Source organism: Phasianus colchicus, chromosome 3, assembly GCF_987193195.1.
Source record: "Phasianus colchicus chromosome 3, bPhaCol1.hap1.1, whole genome shotgun sequence".
NCBI classification, from domain to species: Eukaryota; Metazoa; Chordata; class Aves; order Galliformes; family Phasianidae; genus Phasianus; species Phasianus colchicus.
In genome coordinates, this window is record NC_143438.1 from 90,276,850 (window position 1) to 90,301,259 (window position 24,410).

Here is a 24,410-nt window from a genome sequence, read left to right on the forward strand (position 1 = left end):
AAACGCTCACCCCTTCCACTGAACCCCTCTGTAATTCTCAGGAGCTGCTGACCTGTTTCAAGGCAGAGGTCGGTGAAAGCATGATCATTATTAAAAGGGTGATCTGGGAAATATTAATTTTTTTTAGGATGAAAAAAAGATGATGAAAGGGGAAAAGTTCCCTGTTTGACACTTCTTAAGGTCACACTTCATATTAAGGTTCAATTTATAAAGAACACATAAATGCTTAATACACGTTTAAGTGATTGATGAATCATTTATTGTATATTGCTATTGAACTGCTGGTCTCCAGAGCAGTGACTTAACCATCTATAATACCTATGCTGTCCTATGTACAGCCATCGATAATGCCAGAACATGAAGTATTTGTGTGCATAATGTGCTTACCACATCTAACATTCATGAACGCTTTATAAACAATTTATAAATGAAATCTTAATATACAGCCTAACCTATTTTTAACGTTGTGTCAGTTACATAATCCATTTGGCCTTGATTTGTCTCAGCAAACTCTGGGCACCTTGCAGAGCTGCCCGTGCCTGCAGTTCTCCCCAAAATTTCCATCCTCCCACTCCTCCTTCACCTCTTTGCTGCCCCAAAGAGCACTTGCTGTGTCTGTGAGGGATGCTGTGTCCTTGCAGACGCACAGTCTATGTGGTGTTGAAGTTGCACACTGATAACCCCCACACATGTACACATGTACTGCAATACCACTTTTCAACCCAAATGATTTCATGGTTTTGGTATGGCACAGCTACGCAGAGATGAATGTGGCAATGGCATGGGGAGGAATGGAAAACCTCTGAGTAGGGTCTATGACCACCATGCACCTGATAAAAAAGCAGCATGAATGGCATCCTGGATTAGAAATGTGTCTGAAACAGCTTCCTGTGGAGGGTGACACAGAACTCAGCTTAACTCTTCACAGCCTCAAGATCCAACAGCCCCAGCCTACATCCTTACAGGAGATGTTTCTCTTGAAGGGTGGTATCATGGCATTTGTACTTTGGATGCAAGCTGTTGGGGAAGGAGGTGGTAGGCATTGTTAGCATGGCAGGGCTTCAGTCATAGGCCTGGACCGCTCTGTAAGGACACGGGCAGACTGGATAGCAGAAGAGCCTTGCTTCTGACACAGAGCAGTGCTGACATCCTCATATCCATTAACAAGATGCTTGTTGTTGAACTATTTCAATAGCTGGCCTGGTTTCTTTCTGGCAGTGTCTATGTTGTTTTGTTCAAACTGACTGCATGCTGAAAAGGGGCTCAGATCAGCCAGTCATGGTATCAGAGAACATGGGGCTGTATAATGAAATCTCTTCAGAGGATCCAGGACTCCTTTTTAGCTGTGTTTCCTCCTTGTTATTGTATGCCTGCCCCCTACACCAAATAATTGCTGAGCAGTTCAATAGGAAGGTTTGTTGCAGTTGCAGAGATGGAAGCCAGAGGAGGACATGGATGCAGCCCATGTTGACAATAATCTAGGAAAAGGAACACCTGGGAGCACAATTGCATACAGGAGGAGGAGCACTGTCTTTCCTCTAATATACAGCTACTGGGCACAGTCATTGGGTATAAAGTGATTTCCCAAGGCATCTGTCCATATGAATCCCAGGGAACTGGGATTGTTTAGACTGGAGGAGGCTGGGAGAACTTACTGTCCTCTACAATTCTCTTTTTGCAGGTATCTAGCAAGAGGGTGAGAGGTAATGGATTCAAGTTGCACCAGGGGAGGTTCAGGTTGGATATTTGGAAAAGTTTCCTATCAGAAAGAGTGGTGATGCATTGGAACAGGCGGCCCAGGGTGGGTGGTGAAGTCATCGTCCCTGGAGGTATTCAAGAAACATGCAGATGTAGCACTGAGGGACATGCTTAGTGGGCATGGTAGGAATGGGTTGATGGTCGGACTACACAATCTCAATGGTCTTTTCCAACCTTAATATTCTATGTTTCTATGACCTATGCTTTAAAGGTTCCTTGTTGTGTCTGGTGTAGGTGTACACTGAGAACATACTGCCTTGGAAGGATTTTTCAACCAGTCCTCCCAAACGTACCTCCAGAGCTGGTCCTCCTTCCTATCTTTGAGCTGTTACTGTGGAGGACAGAAAGGATATTGAGGCCTAAGCCACCCTTCACATGATGCACCTCTTTCCCCTCAGCTGACAATTAATGGAGACTGACACAGGCATATATCTTTCATCACCTCTGAGTTCATCTACGAAGAGGAAGTCTGAAGGTGAAATTTCAATTCTACCATCAAAAACATTCTCCTTTCAGAAACAGAAGGCAGGATTGAGGGATACATTATTATTACAAGTAAAAGAAACATAACACTATCAAGAAGAGACAGGCAGAGATGTAAATAACACAAGTATTTATTCAGATAATTAGATTTACATAACTTAAGTTTCTCCAATGCATACATACACTGAACCAACTCCTGCTCTCAGCAATGGTGATTATATTAGGAATGATTTAATTCAACCAAGTGGGATCATACCAAATTCTGTATCAATGCAGTTTGGCTCATCATGTTCAAAGTAATATCTGGGTGGTTTGGAGAAAGAAAAACGAATTTTCCATTGCAGAAAAGGAGAGCAGATCAGGAAAGTATCATCCTTTACTCAAGCCACTGCAAAGACTGATCCTGACAGCAATTCCAATGAAAGCTTCCATTAAGAAGAAAACCAAAAGCAGTATTCTCATTTCAAGTGCCTTCTCTTACCACTTCTCCAAATTACACTGATTGTAACTTCTGTTCAAATCACAAATGATCCCCAGAAGGAAGAATTTCTTGTTTTTCATCTCTCTCACCAAGACAAGTAGAAGTGTAAGGAAATGGGGAAAGGTATCATAAATGCCAAAAGCAACTAAGCCTCAAAGTTGACAAGGGACAGACTGGTGTACTATATAATGAACAGACAGACCATTAAGGATCAGCTCACTCATAAAACACATATTTATGAGCACAAATGGCAGATTTATAATGGCATGTTGGAAACCTAGGAAATATGCAGCTATCTTTTGCTATAATAAAACCTGTTCCCATTCCAGGAGCTTCAGTGGACTGGGGGATCACCCCCTTTGTATAAAGGGCAGAGGAGTGTTGCAGCTCAGTACAGGCTTCACAGGAGCAATACCCACTGTTCTTAGAGAACACTCTCAAAAACATACTGGGAAATGATCCCTTGCTGGGTAAGCTGAAGCACCCTGACTGCACAGCATCTGCTTCACAATATTTTTGTTTCAAATGCAATGTGGTCCCTACATAGTCGTAGCTGTATTCCTAGCATCTGCAGATTACCTGCTGGGAATACTGAATGAAACCCAATTTGGATTTTGCTGCAACAATGTTGTGTAACATAGCAGAGAGACACATGTCAAAAGCAAGCTTTTACGGAAAAGATTAACCGGTTTAATTCCTGATCTCCTGGGATGCTATTTTTCTGTGTATACGCCTATGTAGTGACAGAGAATTCAGCCTTATGGCACGGAACTATTCTACCAACCTCCACCAACAAAAACACGTGCCCAGCTTGGCTGCCTTTGACCCTCTTTCCAAGGGTGTCTCTGGCCCAGAGCCACTGTGCAATCAAAGGAAGAGTTCTGTTAGCGGACACTGTGTGCTGGCAGCTGACAGAGCAGTACATCACTGCTAGTAAATCTTCTGTTGGTCTCTGATTTCCAACATGTTAAGTCTGAAGACTTCCACTCTGTGTATAGAGCCACGGCTCAGGAGCAAACACTGATAACATTATCACAATACAGTTGTGGAGATAATACCCTGTATACACTGGAAACACAGCTATCATGCTAGAGCTATATACTTTCCTCAATTTATAAAAAAACATATGGATGGATACATTACAGTCGTTTGCAAACATGCAGTGAATTGAGTTTTGAGCACTGTTGTGTTCCTAAGAAAACACCAGTCACATCTAAGAGTACAACTGAGCACAGTGCAGAGCCAGAATGAGCAGCTATCCAAGCATGACCAGGATGGGCCAGGCTAGGTGGGTCCACTTTAGGATGAAATCTACTTTAAAAAAAAAAAAAAAAAAAATTGCAAAGGGGTTGTGCATGTAGGTTTAGCACATATAGAGCTAATTTGAGCACTGCTGCTGCATCTTGGTGTATTCATCCCTGAAATTAATCTACCACGAAGAGCTGCGGGCTGTAAATTTAAGGAAGGATTCAGACAGGTTTGAAACTCATTCATACAGATCAGACACCTCCCTGCTTTACACAGAGAAAGTTTGGGTTTCTTAGTACAAAAATGTTTTTCTGAAAGACAGCAGGTTGAATCTTCGGTAGATTCATCATGTAGTTTATGGTCAGGAATTCCATGCCCTTAATTGCCTACTAATTAGTCTTACTAACTACAAAATAAACAAAGGAAGGGAAAAAAAAACCAACAACAATCCAACCACATAATGAAAGCCAGTCTACTAGCATGAAAAAACAGATCCGATGAGTTTGCAAAAACTGATTCAAAATGATAAGAATGGCCAGCTGATCAATTTTGTTGGTTCTTTAAGCGTCTGAAAACATTTCAATCTGTTCTCACTGCATAAAACAGAACAATGAAAGCCCGAATTCACAGGTAAGCCCCAGGCAACCCAGAAGTTGACTTATTTCCTTTGTCAAGGACAAACTCTTTAGCTTCCCATTGCCTTTTCTCATTTCTTAATAGATCTACCGAAGCAAAGGCAGTGACTCTACCAGAAGCAAGTGGCACTCAGCTCAGGGGGTGAACAGAATAACTGGAGGCATATTTACTATTTTTACTTTCAGTAGCACAGGAAAAGGCATCTTTACTCCTATTTACCACAAAAGACACCCAATACTCAGTGGAAAAGTGAACTACAAGTCTGAGAACTATTCTGACAGAGAACCTACACTTCCAGGGTAATGTAAATCCAGTATAAGCCAAAAGGAAATTCATACAGAAATTTCAACTCTTGTTGAAATGCTAAAAAGGGATTATTTAAGTTGGAGCAGAGACCTTCAAACACATGGTTAAGTTTTCAACCCTCTTAAATTTAGCACTTAAGGCTCTTCCAAATCCACTGATCTCAATAGGCTGTATGAAAGTATGATGCATATATTAGCAGTTTCAAAGATTTTTTGGAATCAGAGGAAAACTCTAACATGGTTATAATCTGTCTCTCTCCCTGAAATTAGCAATAGCAGCTGCCCAAATGACTATCAGACAATTCAGAAAGCATTCAGCTGTTCCTCCAAAATAGGGACTGTGGCCTGGGGTTGGACAGAAACAAGCTGGGGTCAAGCAGAGGATGTGCCAAGCATTTCTGCACTCTGTTGTTAATCAAATAGCACACAGCACATTTACAGCTTAGCTTCGGCCACGGGCTCCACAGCACGGATGTGGACACTAGGAAGGCAGAACCAGGAGAGAGGCAGGTCCTTGCTGCAGTTGTCTTCATGGAATTTGATATTCAGATAGAAATCGCCCGTGTAGAGGAAAAGAAGTGCTCCAAAGTACACAGAGTCTTTGGTTGGCTTTACCTGCAACAGCAAATGTGAAAATCAGTAAAATTAAACAAGCAACAAAACAAAATAATTGCCCTTTGCAAGCCAGTAGCTCTTTAAAATTATCTCAAAGCACTCTAGAAACATTCATAAATTAAACACCTCAATATTGCCTTCCCACAAAAAGAAGTAAATTTCTTGTCCCTATTCTAACAATGGTAAAATGAGAAATTAAAATGTTGTGTTGTTCAGTCATGCAGCAGTGCTGTGGCACAGCTCAAACCAGAAGACCTCCAGTAGTCACTGATTTCAAAGTCCATTTGGTTTAAAGCAAAAGCCACCCATAATGTCCTGAATAATCAGGAGCATCTTCCCTTAAACTGCATTCATCAGAATAGACATTAAAAGTTTTAATCATAGCTGTGAACTCTTGCTGAACGCATGGTTAAACACCATTTAACAACTTAGCAATAACTACATTCACCCCTGCTTATTATTCAGACACAATTTGACTGCAAACTCTAATCAGGAATCTTTAATATTCACCCTCACCAAAATAAATGTAGCAAGACATATCCCCAAAACAGTGGGATTTACCTGTCCAAATTAAACACTGCACTGTGTTTACATTTATACATCCTTCATCACCAAACCATTTATGATCCATATCTTTACTGCCAATATCTTGCTCCACCATTTCAGCAAGGCAGTCAAGTAATTTTTAACTTTATCAAACTTATCACTATTCAGCATGTGCTACTGTTTGAATAAACATCTGCTTCTACAAGATGTTAAATCCATTTCCAGATTAAAGTTACTGCAGATATGAAACGCTGAATTGGCACAGAGTCATACCATTGGATGGAATTAGTTTGAGAGACTGTGAAGAGACAGTGTCAGTTCAGCAGAACAGACTCAATAAATGGCAACTGGTGCTCTTCAGTAGTGCTCTTCACTCTATCAAGACCATCCGACCAGTTCCATTCTGCTCTCTGGACCCTGATAATTTCTCAAGATATCGTTTGGAGCCATCCCTACTCTCCCAGGTAGGCTTGTGTGCATGTATTTTCTTTTTACTTAAATTAATATTTATTGGTAATGGGCTTTCTTTGGTCCTCCCCAAACATTTCAGCATCCATCACAATACAGAGTCCAGCGCTGATTCCAATTGACAGTGACACAACATTTGGTCAGCCAACCTGAGACCCAAACCCAACCACCAAGGAAACTCTGGCATTACATCCAGAAGCACTGTGCTGCCCAGGTGTGCGTGACTTGATTGGAAAAAAAATGTTAGCAAGAGACATCACTGGGAAATGTACTGTTTGCTTCTGTTTTCTTCTGTTCCAGACTTTTTTGAACCTTTGCTGCTGGGTCTTTTAGCCAGACAAGTACCCCTTAGAGCCACCTGGGATATTAGGTTTCTTTGCTGCCTAAAATCCTGCTCCTACACCAGAACCTGGCTTTTCACAAACACTGGCATCATCAGAGCTGGCAGAGCCCAGACTCCCTTTGGCGTTGGTGCTGATCACTTATGCTGACCTACAGCAAACTTGTGTCAGCATCGTATCGTCCTAGTGAGTAATGAGAGCAGTCACAGCTGCTGTACTGATCCACGTCCTTGGCATCTCACCTCCTCACTGGATACAAGTGTGTGCCCTCTGGCATTGCGTCTGGACATGCAGAACATCAAACAGTCTCCCCTCCTGCTCCCTTCTCCTCCTGCTAGGGCTGCCTGCCTTATCTTTGTGTAACTGGAACTGATGCATGCAGAGAAGGACAGAGGCAAGCACTACTACAAATAATGGGTGAAGGTGAGCAGCAAATGAAGCCCCCAGACCATTTTTTTTTTTCCCATGGAGAAATATCTGTTAAAGCATTGATCATAGCTCTTGACAAGTGGACAAGCTGTGTCTTCAGGCACATCAACATCAACACAGTCTCTTCATCTCTTTCAAGTTCTGCCTATGTGGTAGCAGTCCCTGTACCACTCATCCTTTTCTTCACTGTAAGTGGGAAGAATCAGTGAGGCTGGTAGTGGTATGTGGCCTGCTGAGGGCCAGATCCAAAATGATTGCAATACTGCACACAGGACTCATTTTGAGAGTAAACACACATTTTGGTGTCTCTGTGCACTGTAGGTATCCAAGATCCTACTACAGTAAGCGGACATTTAGCACAGCCAGCAGAGCTAACAGAATTATCTACTTGGCCAGCCTACAGTTGTCAGAACATGGACACCTCATGACATTTTGGGATGAGCTAAGGCACTGTGAAAAGTGAAAAAGGTGCAGCCTTGCTTTCCATTCTGACAAAGGAACTTGAGAATAGGTTCCGTGGCTGCTGAAATAATCATAAATTCTTCAGTATATTTGCAACTCCGTTTTCAGCCAACATAAGCTACCTGCAAGTTTTCAAATGGGATCTATAAAGTGCAATGAGATACTCAACTCAAAAATTTGATCATGTCTCATTACTAGGTTTTTCTAAGACCTCTCTTACCACAGAAAGATATCCCTTGCTTCACAGTCACAACTGTCCAAAAAGCAGATATGTTGCCCCATGTGCAATAAGTCAATCACCACACAATCAGAAGAGACGTTGTGCATTTATTTCAGGGTTGCACAAACCCAGGTGCTCAGTGGTTTCCTGTGCACACTCTGAACTATGTATCTGCACAACATTTATACACAGAAGTTACAAATTAGTAATTTTTCAGTCCTTTTTCCTCATGGTGATTGGTTAGTAATTTTCATACAATTATAAGGGTTCACACACCTTTGGTTTTATTACCAAGCTGGCAATATCTCCAAAGCATCCAGATTAATTTTCCCTTCAAGGCCTACTGGCTCTGGTTAAGTCCCTGGTTAAGGAAACAAAGTATTTATTCTTCTAATATCTAATACAATGGTAGCTCAGTTTGTTTTGAGTCGGCCTTCAAGAACGTCATCACTTTTTGGCAGCACACACATTTGAGAAAAACTGTTTTGAAGGAGAAGTATAAGAAGAAGAAAATTTCATCAAAAATTTCTGATGAACACCTTGACAACTCACTAAGAATTGCAATCACTGCCATCCAACAAGATTGATGCTTTAGTTTCACAAAAACAAGGTCAAACATCCCACTGGTTTTACGTTTTTTGTTGCTCTTTTATGTTTTAAGAAAAATATTTAAGAATTTTATATAAATGTGTTATTTATATACTTCAACTATATTATATATTTTATAAGAAGACCAAGACAACTCCTCTTCACTCTGCAGCTCAGGCAAGTCAAAAGGTCAGATACCCATGATGGAGGACACCTAGTTTTAGGCAACTGAATCACATCCCTAGGATCTGTGTTAGGCTGAGACAGGCTCCATGGACAGCAGACTCTTTTGCCTAATGAGAACTCAGATAGCCAGCATCTATGGAGACACCTTCTTGTTCAGATGTCTCAGTCCAGAACCTAAACCACCTAAAAATCCATAAAATGGATATATACATCTGAGCCATCTGTTCAACAAAAGGATTCATCTGAGCAAATGTAGGTGTCAGACATAGAATGAAGCAAAATATTCCCTGAACTCCACTGGCCTTGGTGACTCACTGGCCATGAAGGGATGCCGTAGGCTTTGCACAGATGTGTACACAAGTTGGATATAACCCACTGGAGCTGACATTCACCATCCAAGTGATTGCAGTGTATGACTCAGCTAATTTGAGAGAAACATAAGGACTGCATACTCATGCCTGATCCAAGCTGAATTTGTATTGTTGATTGATCTAGCAGCATGCAGGCCTGGCAGTCTCACCACCTAGACACTATCCTGTATGTTGCCCCAGTCTGGAATGATGTTACACACATATGCTTGCTAAATCAAGCCACAGAGTCCAAAGAGATTTTACTGTAATTCCACCAAATCCTCTGCACGTAGACCTTGCTTACACTCCTGGAAAACATGACTGAAGATTGAAGAAAGAAATGTTCCTCCGAAACAGAAGAAAAATTAAGTTTCTAGCTCTATCCTAATCCTTCCCCGATTCAGACTGCCGTGTGGGACTGATCCCTGAGAACTAACTACTAATTATTTATACTGCTGTAGTACTGAAGCAACTCAGTTGGAGATTAGGGCTCATGCCAGCTACCGTACACTGCCCCCAAAGAGTTTACAGTGCGAGCACAAGTGCCAAGAAAACTAATTTGGCCAGATGGGCCACAGAGGACCTGCCAGAAGTGAGCAAATGTTCGTCATCGCTTCTGAGCTGATTCAAAATGACCATCTCCTAATGAGTTCTTCCTCATCTTCCACTACCAATCATCTGAGCTATTGAGAGATAACACACCTAAAAAAAAAACTGCTTGAGAACAGCAACAGCAAAAGCAGGAACAACAAGGGAAGATGAATTATTGGTAGTTACAGGAATCTCTGTAGCATATCATTTTTTTAATTTGGCAAGAAGTAGCTCTGTCTGATCAATCAACTAGTCAAAACACTGGTAAGAAAAAAGAATTTTTAATAATAAGGCTAGAGTTAAACTTCAGATTGCAAAGCGAGATAAAAAAGAAATAAATGCAGAAGTATTTGAATGGCTGGGCATCCATCAATGTTACCTCCTGTTTCGAAACATCACACTAAAAAAATGTATACTATCTAAATGATAACCAATGAAGTCACCTGTTCTGCTAGATACAGACATAGAAAGGTTAGGTTAATCAAATTAAAAGTTAATTTTAAAAATAAAGGCTTTATGTGATTTAAAATGTAAATGTCTATGTATGTATGTATGTATGTATGTAAATATCTAAATATTCTCTAAAATTTTGAGCAGAAGACTTTGCTTTTTGAGGTAGTGTATTCTAGCAGAGCCTTTGGGGCATAAGTGCAGACTGATGCTCTGAATGGAAGTGGGAGCACAAAGAGATGAATAAGCACTACCTCCAAGAGAAATCATCTACCTTTAAGTGATAAGAAAGTGAAAAACAAAATTGTGTGACTTTTACCCTTAAAAAAAAATTCTGTTCATTCATACATGTGGAGCAGTGTATGTATGCTAAAAATTCCTGCCTGCATTCTTTGTCTTCCAAATAGATGCAGAAAATGGTTTGAAACTTATTAGTCTAAAAATAACAACAACAACAACAAAGTGTGATTTGTTCAGTGTTAAGGCATTGGGCTTTACAATACGTTAATACTTAGGAAAGCAGAGGGATGTTTTATTTTGTTTTGTTTTTCCTGAGAGGTCACATTCTGCTGAGCACCAACATTGTTGCTATTTCTCCATCATCATGACAACAGACCAAATTTCTAGGGTATTAGAAGTATCTTGCTGTAATACCTGATGTTCCCATTTGTTCTTGACCACACACTAGTGTTAAGCCAAAGCACACACTAGTTCTTCATTCTCCCTCCCACCCGGCTCAGCAATGCAATAAATCATGTCACCACCTCCTTGCTAGTGTCAATGTAATGTCAGCCCAATTAGCTCAAACTGCTGACAAATGTAGTTTGAGATAAACTGGCCAACTTTGCACAGCAACAAATACTCACAGCATCACTCCTGCAGAAGAGGGGAGCATCTTTCTGCAGAGGGGCAAAACTGGGAAATGGCAGCATTTGAAGGCACCTCCATTAAACAAGCAAAATAATCATGTGCCAGCAACCTCAGTGTATAAAAATAATGAGCACGTGTTTAATAGCTTTGAGAGGGTAACATGGAGCTACACCAGCTGGGAATCTCATCCAAAGTCTCAGCTTAGTTTACAAAAAAGAGACACGGAATCTCTTTCATGTCATCCAACTATGAGCTTCTTCAGCTTCTTTATCAGTGTCTGTGCTTCTATCAAACATAGAGCATGAACACAATTGTGAGTATGTTCATTCTTCCCTGAAGCATCAAATGCACAAACCAGGACTTTATTCTTGTCCCCAAAACAGGTGCTGCTTTCTGAAATCTTTTTTCCATTACTGAATTAGTTATTACGGGGGATGAAAGGGCCTCTGACAGCATTAGATCCACTGTTTGAAGAAGTTTCTTCCATGATCAGAGCTCTATGCCTCAAAGAAATGTGACTAAGCATTTTCATTAGCAGTCCGTGCAGGACATGTATCAACACTGCACAATGTGAAGTACAGCACTTCTTGTCTGAGAGTAAACATTCTCTTCATTTCACCCTTTTGGATGAAAAGGAGGACAAGCATCAGAAAACAACTCCATTTTTTACTTTCTGGGTACTGTGTTTACAGTAAAAATGTCTAAATACTGAATACAGGGAGTGTAACGTATGAGGAGGCTGCCTGGGCAGCACAAGAGATGTGACCCCCTGACTTCTTGCCCATAGGAGACTCAATCAGAAGGCAGGAATATATGCTGACGTCTCCCTTTTCCCTCATTAGCCCTGAGGGTCAGCCCTTAGGCAGCTGGATATCCACACAGTGCCACTCACATTAAAAAACCCACTTTGTCAGAAAGGGAGTCAAAGGAAGCTGCCTCTTGATTATTTCTGTTGACATATCTCAATTATTCAGCTATGAATATATGGATGCTAATCCATTAAAATTCAAGCTGATGGTTTATTCCACGCTCATTATCTTCTAGAAATATTTTCTTCCCATGGTACATAATTGAAGAATATGCACAGTGCCTGTGCCTGTGGTTAACCTTTAATTCCTTTCTTACTGAGGTTCACCTAAATATTCAGTTTTGACAGGTACATTTTATTAGCAATGTGAAGAGCTGACCTAAGCAAAGGTCCTAAGCACAATCCTAAACAGTCATCCTTCCCTCTTGTTTATAAGTTACCAGAGATACTGCTTACTCCACTCTGTCATATAGTTCATGTTTTTCATCCCTTTGATTTTCTGTCATTGATGGTTTTTGGAAAAGGATCCAAGAGAGAGTAGTTATATTCGAGAGCTATTTTCAGTGTTTTGCTTCACAAGCAAAAAACTCATGGACAAAAAATTTCAAAATAACAATTTGAGAGAAAATTAAAAAATGCAATTATTTTAAATAGGGAATTTTTGTCCCATTTTAAGTGCAGTTTTGCATTTCTATTTCTCCTTATTTTCATAGTAAAAATAAAGCTAAGAAACCTGGAAATGAACCAGCTCATCTTTCTGGTCATTAATGTTTAGCATTTTTCTTTTTTCCTTCCTTGGGATCTAACTAAAACTGATTTGATGATTTCCTTAGCCTAGGGGACTAATTCTCATGCACAGAAGAGAAGAAGTTACTTAAAATCTATTACTGTGGGCTGCACTGGATGGCTTACGGGACAGGCAATATGATATCACATGTTTTATCTAAGTTACTCACTCACATCTTGACAAATCTGGAGTGACCAAAAGTTACTGACTCCAATAGTTTGCTGGTGGCTTACTATACAGGCAATTACAGTCTTGAACTGTGTCGGAGAGATGGTTCTATCTCCCCAGGCCCACAGCACTTTTAGCAATAGTCTCCATAATCACGGCATTTTTCAAAAATGAATCTGCCTTATAAAGCACAATTGAGCAACGAAACTTTTTTATGCAAATACACATCATCCAGAACAGTGATACCTTTGACAGAAAAACTTACAGAATCGATGTAGAAGGTGTTGGATCCCACAAAAGTGATGGCATCCTGCAGCTCATAGTTGTGCACCCCATTCTGGTAATCCTGGTAGGGCGTCATGGTGAGCGCGAAGGGTCCCACGCTGTGCTTGCTCCAGTTGGTCAGCTTCACCTGCAGTGGGACCGGGTCACCCACTTTGCAGTCCACCACCACGTCACAGTCACACAGCTTGCCATCAACGAGGATATCTGTGAAGCAAGAAGATAATTCCACATTCAGTTTGGCTCCTGCTTTGGAAACCAAGAGTGTGTAACAGTTGGGTGGTCCAGTGTGGAGTTGGACTCGATTGATCCTTTTGGGTCCCTTCTGACTCGTGATATTCCATGATTATATGATTCAATGACAGTTAACCTTAGGAAAAGCTAATGCTGCAGTGTTGTATACAGTGGTACTGCAGGAAATGACTTGTAACAACCAGATCATGAAGGTTTGATATCCGTCGATGCTGAGAGAGTGATGAAAAAGAAACGACTATGTTTCATACAAAGGCAGCAAAAGAAATCTTTTAACCAGCTCCATTTAACCTCCTCCTAAAAGCCAAAGCCACGGACACTTCTCATGCTTCTCTTGCCCATAAGCAGTATCAGGTGAAGGGAAATCTAAACAGGAGTCATCAATACAAGTTGAAGCTGGATAGATCCTGGGCTGTGTGTCCGTACTCACATGTTACAGCCAGAAATACATCTTCCTGTATCGAGGTGACCTTTTGGAGCAGGACATTGCCAGAATTTGCAGTGTAACACATATATTATCATTCAGATAATAAAGAAAAAAAAAAGGATTTAAAAATTATTCAGCGATACTACAAGCTTGCTCACTCCCTGTGCTTTAATTCATATTGGGATTTCTATTTTTAACTTTCTACTTTTATTTCCCTTACTGGGATAGCAGAAAAATATAGAGCCTCTAAATTGGTTACTGCTGGGACAATGACAGCCGGAGTGATGTGTCCACTAACCTTGCCATTTGCTTATACAGAACCAAAATGGTTTGTTACTAACACACTATGAAATTGCTAGTCCAATTCCCAGCTCTGAAAGGGCTCCCAGTTGTGCAGTATTACTGTGTTTTTCAGATGTGGGCTATCTCCGATGCACTACTAATATGGGAACATTTCTATTTCACTGTGGGTTCATGTTCATAGATAAGAGAAAGCCCTGGGCACATGTAAGAAAGCGTCCTCTCTGTAAATACCTATCCCCATGATCTCACATGCCCAAGAGGCATTTCCATCACTCCAGCTCCTCCTCAGTCGCCTGCCTTATGATAGACAGCGTATTATTCCTCTGCCAACAGCACCACATTTACATTAGTAATATCTCCTCTTCAAGAAAAGAAACTGTTTTTATGCTTCAGGAACTTTCACAGAGAAAAAACATTTTATACTGAGGTGATTCATTTTTATTTTTATTTTTAAACTTATTTTTGTTTTGTTGCCTTAGAAGAAAAACTACAAAATGATGCGTGTTCTTGTGATGCCCTTTAGCATGGCAAACTGAACAAGCTTCAGTATAGCAACTAAAGAAGAACTAGTGCCAAAGAGAGTAGTCAGAAAGGGACATTAATTCCAGAGGTGAGATTAGCAAATCTGAAAATTCCTCACTGACCAAAGCTGCCCCATGCAGCAGCACATCCCAGATCCAAGTGGCTCAGAGGAGTAAACCCTGCAGTGCTCAAGCTGCAGCCATCCAAATTCCATGCTGGTGTCTCAGTTGGAATGATCCCTGTGCCAAAACCCTCTCCTTTCCAAAGGAGATGCCCAGCTCACAATGATGAGAAAGAAAAGGAGTTTGTAATAGCCACTGCATTTTAGGAAAGGGTGAGAAAAACTGATTGGGGTTGGGCTTGTCTCCATAGAATCATAGACTCATTAAGGTTGGAAGAAGACAATTAAGATCATCGTCCATCCATCACCAACAGTGCCCACTAACCCAGGTCCCCAGTTGCAATAGCATACCCTAATGCTGCAGGATCTCCTGCCCAACATGATTAAACTGCTTCTTGTGGGATTGCCCTGAGATCCTGGAGGCAGATGGTGGTTGTAATCATATCCCATTACCTGGGATACACTCCAAACTTAACTGACTGATTTTTTTTAATCTCAAAATTGAGTTTGTATGTGTGCATATAATCTTAGTTCTTCTCAGTTTCTGCCTTGAGAAACAAAGTCCAGTTTCTTCTTTCAAAATGACGCATTAATACCAGTTCATGAGCCTAAATCAGCTTGTTTTCAAGCTTCTCCCTGCAAGGTGAGTGCTTTCATTTGCAAATACATCTCTTTTTGACTCATTCCTCCAGCCAGCAGGTCCCACAGCTGTGAGAGCTCCCTGGACCAGCATGAGCCTTCAGAAACACTCAGCAAGCTAAGTGGATGAATCTGTGTTTTCAAGCTGCTCATCAACTTGCCTTTTAGCTTCAAAATTCAGTGCTCTGCTGTAGGAATTATAAATGAGCCCTTTGCCCTCTGTCTCCACCTTTGTAGCTAATAATAGCTCAGAGCACTGCTTGTGCAAGAATAGAAAATCTAAACAAAAGGGAAGCAATTAAGCCTGACTCAACCAGATTAAGTTTCTTTCATATTCATTAAAAAAAAAAAATCAATTCATTTAAGATTGATTTAAGAGTATGTGCGCACATGAGCTTGTGTACATACTGGGAGATTATTTCCTTCCCTCCCAGCACACCCTTCCTTCTTGCAGTACTGCAGCCAAGCAGCTCAATGAGATGTCAGATGAGAAAACACACATGGCTGGCGTGCAAAATACTATGGAAAGGAGTGTTTAAAAACAGTCTCCTTTCATCAGAGGGAACAGCTTGGTTTGACAGGCAGCTTCGCTCCCTTCCTGACACAGAAAACATCTCATGGACCATACGGATTTGCTTTAATATTTTCATCCGTGAACAGAGGAAAAGCCATGTGCACAGGGTCCCGTTTCTGCAGATTCAGCTCAGTAACACAGATGGCATGTAAAAGCTGAGACTGCTCACACCACTGCTGTGAGAGTGAATCATTACTGGTTTCAGCATACAGGAGCTCTGAATCAAAAGAAACAGTCTCTCACACAGAAGACAGTGGTGGCCATATATCCAGCTTCCCAAGATTCAGGCACAAGAGAAACACTACTTCAGAAAATTAAAGGAAAGAGTTGAGTGTAAACAATGTAAACAAACTACATAAGGAAGGTGGGAGTTGAAATTCAGGATGTCACACAAAAAATAAATAATCATAAATAGAATTACAGGATCACAGAATCATAGAATGGCTTGGGTTGGATCTTAAACATTGTCTAGTTCCAACCTCTTGCTGGGGGTAGGCAGAAAAAGACCAAGCAATCTCCTAATTAAAAGCAAAATCCTTTTAGATTTTTAACAAGCCAACAGAATTCTGCTTCTCCTTCTTTTTCTTTCTCCCTTTTCTATCTATTTTTCCCCCCCTTTTCTCTTTTTTCTCTCCTGCTTGTTTACCTACATACATTCTCCACGGGAAGCATCCTTGGGTGCCAGCATTACCCTGCAATGCCTGAAAGGGAGTGAAGAACAGAAAGCCTTAGTTGTTTTTTTTTTTTCACTGAGAGTCTTAACCAAGCCTTTCAGAACTTCTACAAACTCACCCATTGGAAAAACTGTTCCATGGCCCACCTGATAGGCAATGCTGACTTCACAGAGTCACAGAATGGCTTAGGTTGGAAGGGACCTTAAAGATCGCGCAGCTCCAACCCCCCTGCTGTAGGCAGGGCTGCCAGGCACTAAGTCAGTCTGCCTGTTACTTACATCACAAGAAGGCTGGGAGGCAATGAAGTGAAAATAATACATCAGATTATATATTATGTTTTCCCTTCGGGATCTCAAAACTCTCCAGAAAAAGGCACAAATGCTCCTTAGAGGGAAGACAGCTTCCATTCCACAGGAAAAACATCATTTAACATCACCTGCCAAGCGCGCTTCAGTTTACGTCACACAAAAGAGCAGCTTGGAAACGAATATGAAATATTATTAACATTTTGCTTTATTTACTCTGCTCATTTTAATGCACATTAAGGAGTTCTTGCTACTTGGTCAAGTTTCCAAGTGAGCACTCGCACTCGTTGGCCCATTTGGATGATAAGAGCTCCAAGTCACAGCTAATTGCATTTCCACACCCAACTCCCCACTTGACACTGTGCAAGCTTAATTTTGGAAAGCTGCACACAACACACAGTCTCAATGGAAATATATATTTCAGCACTGCTTATGTTCCTTCCTCAGGTTTGGGTTAATTTAAAAACAAAAACTGCAGAGGAAGGCAATGTTGTGTTCATCTCTACACAAAGAAATTCCCGTTAGAAATTTGCTTTTGGATGCTGAATCCCAACTGATGCAGATATGCTAGCCTCTGCCATTCTCTACAGTGGGAAACTTGGCTCAGGGCTTCCAGCAAACTCCTCACAGTGGCATAGCTTTGCACAAACAAGTCCATGAACAAAACTCCAGGCAAGGGATGCCCAATAAATCTCACACAAGTGGTAGAAGCGATCTTCAAGACCAGCAAAGTAAGAGTTGCTTAGCTGTGCTGTGATGGTTTGAGGAATTTCAATCAAGATTTTTTTATGCTGTTTGAACTGTTCCAAAATACTATTTTTACTCATCCTGATCAGGAAGATGTGAGCTGAGGAGGAGGGAAAGCAGCAGCATCAGCACCGATGTCTCCAGATAAAGTCCATCGGGCACTTCGATAGAGGAGAGCCAAAGACCACAAGCCCAAGGCAGAACTGCTGCAGTGAAAGTCTCTCAGAGTGATTCAGTTATTCTGTGTTCACCAAACCCAACGTGCTGACTAAAATGTCTGCCCAAGCCAGCTCTGCTTCTAACTGTCCTAAAAGAGCACTGGAAAAGGGTACGTGGCACTGAGGGACATGGTTAGTGGGCATGGTGATGGTTGGACCACGTAACCTTAGTGGTATTTTCCAACCTTAACGATTCTATGGCTCTAATCTTTGATTCCTCTGGTAAGTGAACCTAAACACCGATTCTGTTTCCCCTGCTCATACTTGCAGTCCCTCACATGGACCAGTTCCCTTTCATTTTCCAAACCATTCGTGCAAATTATTTACACATAGAGATATAGCATTGGTTACATTTGCTTGTCCATTATGAAGTCCTGCAGTATTTTCAGAGTTGAATACACCCATACAAAAGATATTTCTATGAATAAAAAAACAGTGTTCCCTGTGACTCTCATCATGAAAAAGCTGAATGATTATTTAATAACATGAGAGTCTTTTAGCTATTTGCATAAAATCTTCTGAATGCAGTTTGGATCTGCTCCTCACAGTAGCCCTCAGCCCATCTTTACTTGGAATAGCATTTTCCTGTTCATTTGTTCATTCATTGTTATTTTCATACAATGTGGAGCCAAATCCGACCCCTCCATAATTTCATAGCATTCAGCAGCAATAGAGCACAGAGGTATACAGATGTTGGTATTGTAACAGGTTCAAAGTACGTGAGTATTTCACCTTGTCAGACATCCCCAGCCCCATTCTGTAAAGTGCCCAGTGAGTTCAGAGCCTGCTCATTCAAATCCCCCATTGGACCTGAGAAATTCAGCTCCTCTTTGGGTCATGAGCCTTGGATAGGAACAAAGAAAAAACACAGGAAAACATATGCATGAACTACTGCAACCACCTGCAAGCACCAACAAGACAGAGACATACACCAAACTCAGGGACACGGCCCCAAAAACAGGGAGGTTGGCAGAGGATGGGATGGTTGAGCATGAATGTGGGCTACTGAAAGAGGCAGTTCCTTTCACAAGACTCTCTGAGCTGCTCGATTCCTGGCAGGGTTCCCATTCCCAAACATTTTACAATTGAATTAAAGACACTTTATTTGTTCTGAAAGCAATTAAAAAGAAAAACACATTTAAAATATAGTTCTAGCAACAATAAGCAATTAGTCTTTGATAATTGCCTGTGTCTTCCTATGTAATCACTCTTTCACAGTGGCCAGTACGCTGATGACAGGTCCCAACTGCTCCGATTATCGTTCTTGCCAAATTGCTTCGAGTTTGTGTCTGTTCTTAATTCTGTGCTGACAGAGGATGCTGCAGGAAGGATATTTCCACCTTGCAAAAGGATTTCTCCACCTCACAAAAGGACTTTTCAACCTCATTCATTCGGACTGAGTAAGCTTTCTTCCTCCAAATCAGTCCAGTGTTTAGTCCGATTTTAATCCCCAAATCTCTCCTCGGCAGGTAGGTGATCAGCATTCAGTTTCAGCACTACTTGATCTGGGCTGTAAACATTCAGAAGTAGCACAGTCTTCCTCAATTAACTCTAACTACCAGGGTCACGCTCACTGAGAAGAGAAGCACCAACACTCCTGGTGCTCTGGGGTTTGATTGCCTCCAACTTTTACTTGGGATCTTCAAACAGTAAATCTGACCACAGAGCAGTGAAGAAACGAGTTATTCGGTTTAACCTCTCTGGTTTTGCTGGGAGTTATTTTCTTTTGCACTTGCCTTTTTCAACAGACTCTATCCTGCGCTGTGGAATTGCTGGCACATGGATTGCACCTGCTTGTCTCATCCCTCCTCTGGCAGCCAAGATAAATCACTGCCTGGTGATTTGCCCAGTTTGCTATCAAAGTGATAACCACTTCAGTGTTTGCACTGCTTGTGTCCAGTCCTAAGCTAAATGCTTAAGGGCAGAACCTTTGAAATTTTAAAATTCTCGGAGCTTTGTGCTTCGCCGTGTGCCTGAGCTCCTTTTGACTTGTTTGAAAATATTCCATGACGTAGCCCCAGTTTGCTTTAATATTCTCAGTTTTTGAATGTGGGCCAACCTCTTTTTATCTATTAATCACAAGCAGGTTTGCAGAAGACTCCTTTGATTATTCTCTATACCGCCAGAAGGTCAGGCTGCATACAGTGTGTGCCTGTAGTTGGAAAATTCACTTTCCCAGGATTTGCATGGTATTTCTCATAGAACCACAGAGTCATTAAGGTTGGAAAAGAGCAGTAAGATCATCTAGTCCAGCTGTCGACCCATCACCTCTATGCCCACTAAAGCAACGTCTATGATTCTGTAAAATGCTATTTTTTTGTACGCTGGTAGCTTTGTGCAAAAATGCTGCAGGTGATGAATAACATGTGCCTTAACCTACAGCTTACTGAAAGAAAATCACCTTATTCCTCACTGGTTGCATAATGAGACTTAAAATTTCCTCTCCTTCCTGCCACCCTGCAATGATGGATGTGAGACAAACCTCTCTCTCTGCAGAGAGGATTTTTAAAGGTCCCCAGCAATCTTTGTGATAGTTTCTGACTTGTGGCTGAAAAGTTAATGGTGAAAAAAAGAAAAGAGTCTGCAGCCCTTATGCGCTCATGTGGAGCCTATGTGATCTCACAGTGAGTGTGGTGTAGATACTACTTTGGCTGGAGAGCTCCAGCAAGTGATAAGCGTGCTGACCGTAGCCCATTCCCTATGGAGACAGTAGGGAGATAATGCATGGCTGCATACAAAGTGCTGTTTAATGGTGGAAGCATAAAACTGGCTCCTGTACTAAACTCTGTGCATGCAAAGTCCAATACATAGATTTCACCACAAAATCTGCTTGTTCAAGCTTGCCCTGGATATGGCAATATGAAGAAGAAGCGTTATTTTCTAGTCAATAAGCATATAACGGTGCTCTGGACTCTTCTGTAGGGAGATCACACTTATACATGTATCTCATAAATAAGGGATCATCCCTAACTGTTTTTTTCCATAGACCTTGTTATTTTTTTTTTCCAATTTCTATTTAAATCACTCCTATATGAAGCATAACTGTCATATTTGAGGAGTGTTTGGGGCTCCTGTAGGATGAAATATGCTATGTGCTGTCTGAAGCAAGAAAGAATTCAAACACAGATGAGAAGAGAGGCAAGACAGCATGAATCTCCATGCCCAGATGTATAGACTTGGAGCAGAATGCTTAACGAAAATGAAAAAAAAAGTGATATTCATTATTTAAAGAAAAATGATGGGTACATGACCCCTTTTCCATGCCTGTCTTAAAAAGGAACCATGAAATATTACAGGCGATGGCCGGGCCATACGAGCTGCGTATCCCTGTAGAGTAGCCAAAGCCTTGTACAAGATAATATATAACCTCCTATTAACAGGCAGGTAGATGATTTACCACATTTCAGCAACTGTTCAAATACGAGCACTAGGACATTGTGCCTCACGGGCTGCCTTCAGCCCAACCACAGCTGAAATGCAATGAGCTGAGCTGAAGAAGAGAGATTAAACAACTCCAGGTACCGATGCTGTATTGGTTGGTACAGCACTTCATGTACTGAGGTGTGATGTACATGGGGCTACATGGGGTTCGTGTCACAGACCACAGTTACTCAAAAGCAGGGGTGCACGTTAAAATGGACATATTCTTAATGAAGATTCTTTAAACTTCAATCACAGTGTATTTCATTCTAATGGCTCTACGTTGCTTTAATTGCTAGTGGATTGAGTTAAACTCTCACTAATTCCCTTAGGTATGGTTAGTTTAGTCTGCCACATGTGTATTAAGGCATGGCACAGTAATCCAAGTAGATGTGACTTGGAAACTATCAAGTCCTACTATGGTGCTACTATGTTTTAATTTTGGTCACATCCTTCTTCTGCATCACGACCTCTCACAATCCAGTTAAAATCCACTCAGTAAGAATCACACTAACGTATATGTATGAGGAAGTTTTGAGTCATCCTCTGTGACACAAATCCATACTTTTCCTAGTTAGACAGAGTATACTAACATGCATACAGAAAACAAGGTATCTTTAAGCCTAGAGTCATCAACCACCCAGTCTTTTGGCCTCTCCCTGGCATCTCTCTGTTAGTAATCTACTATTTGCTAATGCAGAACATGCTCAAAACTCCTGATGTTTTCCTGAAGTTCTTTTCCTTTCTCTACCTACCCAACTTCAAAGCAAAACCTGTCCTGCCAATCTCACCTTCCTAATTGACTAGACTTCCTCTCATGACTCACTCCTCCAGTGTGATTAAATCCTGATGCCACTTCTTACAAAACTTCTCCAAATCTGACCTTTTCGTTCTGTCTACATTGCCAAACCTCTGCCTAAGATCTAATTAAATTGTGAGCGTGAACAATTAAAATCTCATCTCCACTGATTTTGACACCTCTCAACTAGAGCCTTCTTATCTACTGAAAACCTTGCTTCAAAGATCAAACCTGGTTATGTCTGCATGGCACCTTGAAAAGACATCATATATACTTAAGTATATATATAGAGAGAGAGACTGTAAGCTCTTATGGACAGCAATATTTGTGTTCTTAATTCCCCAGAGGCACAATTTGTGTGGCACCTAGAATTATGCAGACCTGTTTTCCTGAGATGTTCAGTACTAGTAAGAGAACTGGAAACAAAGGCAAACATCTTAAACAAAATCAATGCATACATAGCAAATCTCAAGGCTCTATGGTGAGAAAAGGATGTGAGCACTGCACCAGTTTTCCAAAGGGGACATTGGGACATTTTAGGGATGAATTAACCTGTGAGTAACAGCCAGGAGTTTCTGCTGAGCAGAGACAAATGCACGAGCTACCCAACAAGAGCAAGAGGAGATACTGACTTCCAAAGAACAGAGAAAAATTCTGATTTGTAAAGTTACAAAATCCCTATCCTGGCTCATCAGGGTGTGTTTCAATCTGCTAACTCCTTACAGGAACAAGTCTTAACACTAAACTGAAGCTAAAACCTGAGGATTTCTAGGACACAAAGGAAGTGGCTAAAGGTAACCTGGTCTTATGGAAAAAGAAAATGAAATAAAAGTAATGCTACTTAAAGGAGAACTCTTAAATCAGAGTTAAAGTAAAAGCCTAAAAACCCTTTCTTCACCAGCACTGCATTTGGCAGGAGTAGAGTGATCACATAGCAGCAGAGTGAAATGCAGACAGGATGAAAACTTCAGGTTTAAATAAAACCATAAATGAAGCCTTTGGGTTGAGGAAAAAAAAAAAAAAAAAGAAAAGAAAGAAAGAAAGAAAGAGAGAGAGAGAGAGAGAAGAAAAGGAACACTGCACTCAGCTAGTGAGACTAAAAAATTAAATCCTCTCCACACCTGAGGCTGAGAGCTATGCCTTATGCTTCACTTGTCAAGTGCTGCGAAGCATTCCTGCAAATCCCCCTCCTTTTTAATTGGCCATTTGGGTGGCAAAACCATCCCTTCCTCCAAACCTGCAACCTGCTCCAGCTTGCAGAGCCATTGGAAAAATGAGCAATGAGCAGGTGTCAAATTCTGTCCTTTTATCTACAGCTTTTAAAAGGCAGATACAATTATGTGCAAATCAGCATAGTGTGGTGGCTGATTAGGTCTCTTTTCTAAGAATTATTTGCACAAGGCTCTGCGAGCAGACGGACCAGGGCTATCAGCTCATCTACAGAAGCAGTATTCTGTCTGCTCTTCCTTCTAGAGACTCACAGATGCATAAGCAGAGAATAGATATTATTAACTCCTCATCCTCCACAGCAGGCAAAGCAACACGGAGCTGTCTGATAAGCTATGAAAGCTGAAATAAAATAGAAGGTAAAAGCTTTCAAAACTCCAAAGATTTGTGTTGGATACTAGGAATAATTCTTCTCAGAAAGTGTGGTGAGACACTGGAACAGGCTGCCCAGGGAAGTGGTGGACTCACCAGTCTATGGATGTGTTCAAGAAGAAGGTACACGTGGCACTGAGGGATTCGGTCTAGGGCAGTCACTGGTTGATGGTAGGACTACATGATCTTAGTGCTCTTTTCCAACCTTAATGGTAGTATGATTCTATGAAAGCCTGGTGTACGGAACATCTGCATGTCTTCCATGGAAGTGCTTCTGAAGTCATCTATTGTTTTGTGGATTTACATGCAAAGTGGTGTTGACAGCATCCTGTTTACTCCTACAATAAACAAACAAAAATCCCCCCCTGAACCCCACCACCTCTCAAAACAGATTTTTAATTTCATAAAAATCCCTCGTTTTACATTACCTAAAGATCTGACAACAGGGATGTTACTAAGGTTTTTCATAGAATCACATAATCAGAGTTGATCTAGATAGTTATATCAGGTTAATCTGAGCCCCTCCCAACATGATCTTGAATGTCTCCAGGGATGGGACATACACCACCTCTCTGGGCAACTTGTTCCAGTGCCTCACTACCCTTATTGTGAGAAATGTATTCCTTATATCCAATCTAAATGCCCCCTCTTTCAGTTTGAAACCATTTTGCCTTGTCCTATCAGAACAGACCCCCCTGAAGAATCTGTCTCCACAGTTCTTATAGCCCTCCTTGTTTT

The 24,410-nt window shown here is 41.1% G+C and overlaps 1 protein-coding gene across 5 annotated transcripts in view; it reads right to left on the reverse strand.

The window, feature by feature from the left end:
* Positions 1-2,356: 2,356 nt before the first annotated feature.
* TRAPPC9 (trafficking protein particle complex subunit 9) overlaps positions 2,357-24,410 on the reverse strand; it is a 472,387-nt gene continuing 450,333 nt past the window's right edge. For all 5 annotated transcript variants that reach the window (XM_090138036.1, XM_090138035.1, XM_031591261.2 and 2 more), the window contains 2 exons: positions 13,056-13,279; positions 2,357-5,526 (listed from right to left, as the gene is read on the reverse strand). In XM_090138036.1, the coding sequence (XP_089994162.1) occupies positions 5,347-5,526; positions 13,056-13,279 (404 nt within the window). In that variant the 3' untranslated portion in view covers positions 2,357-5,346. The remainder of the gene's footprint in view (positions 5,527-13,055; positions 13,280-24,410) is intronic.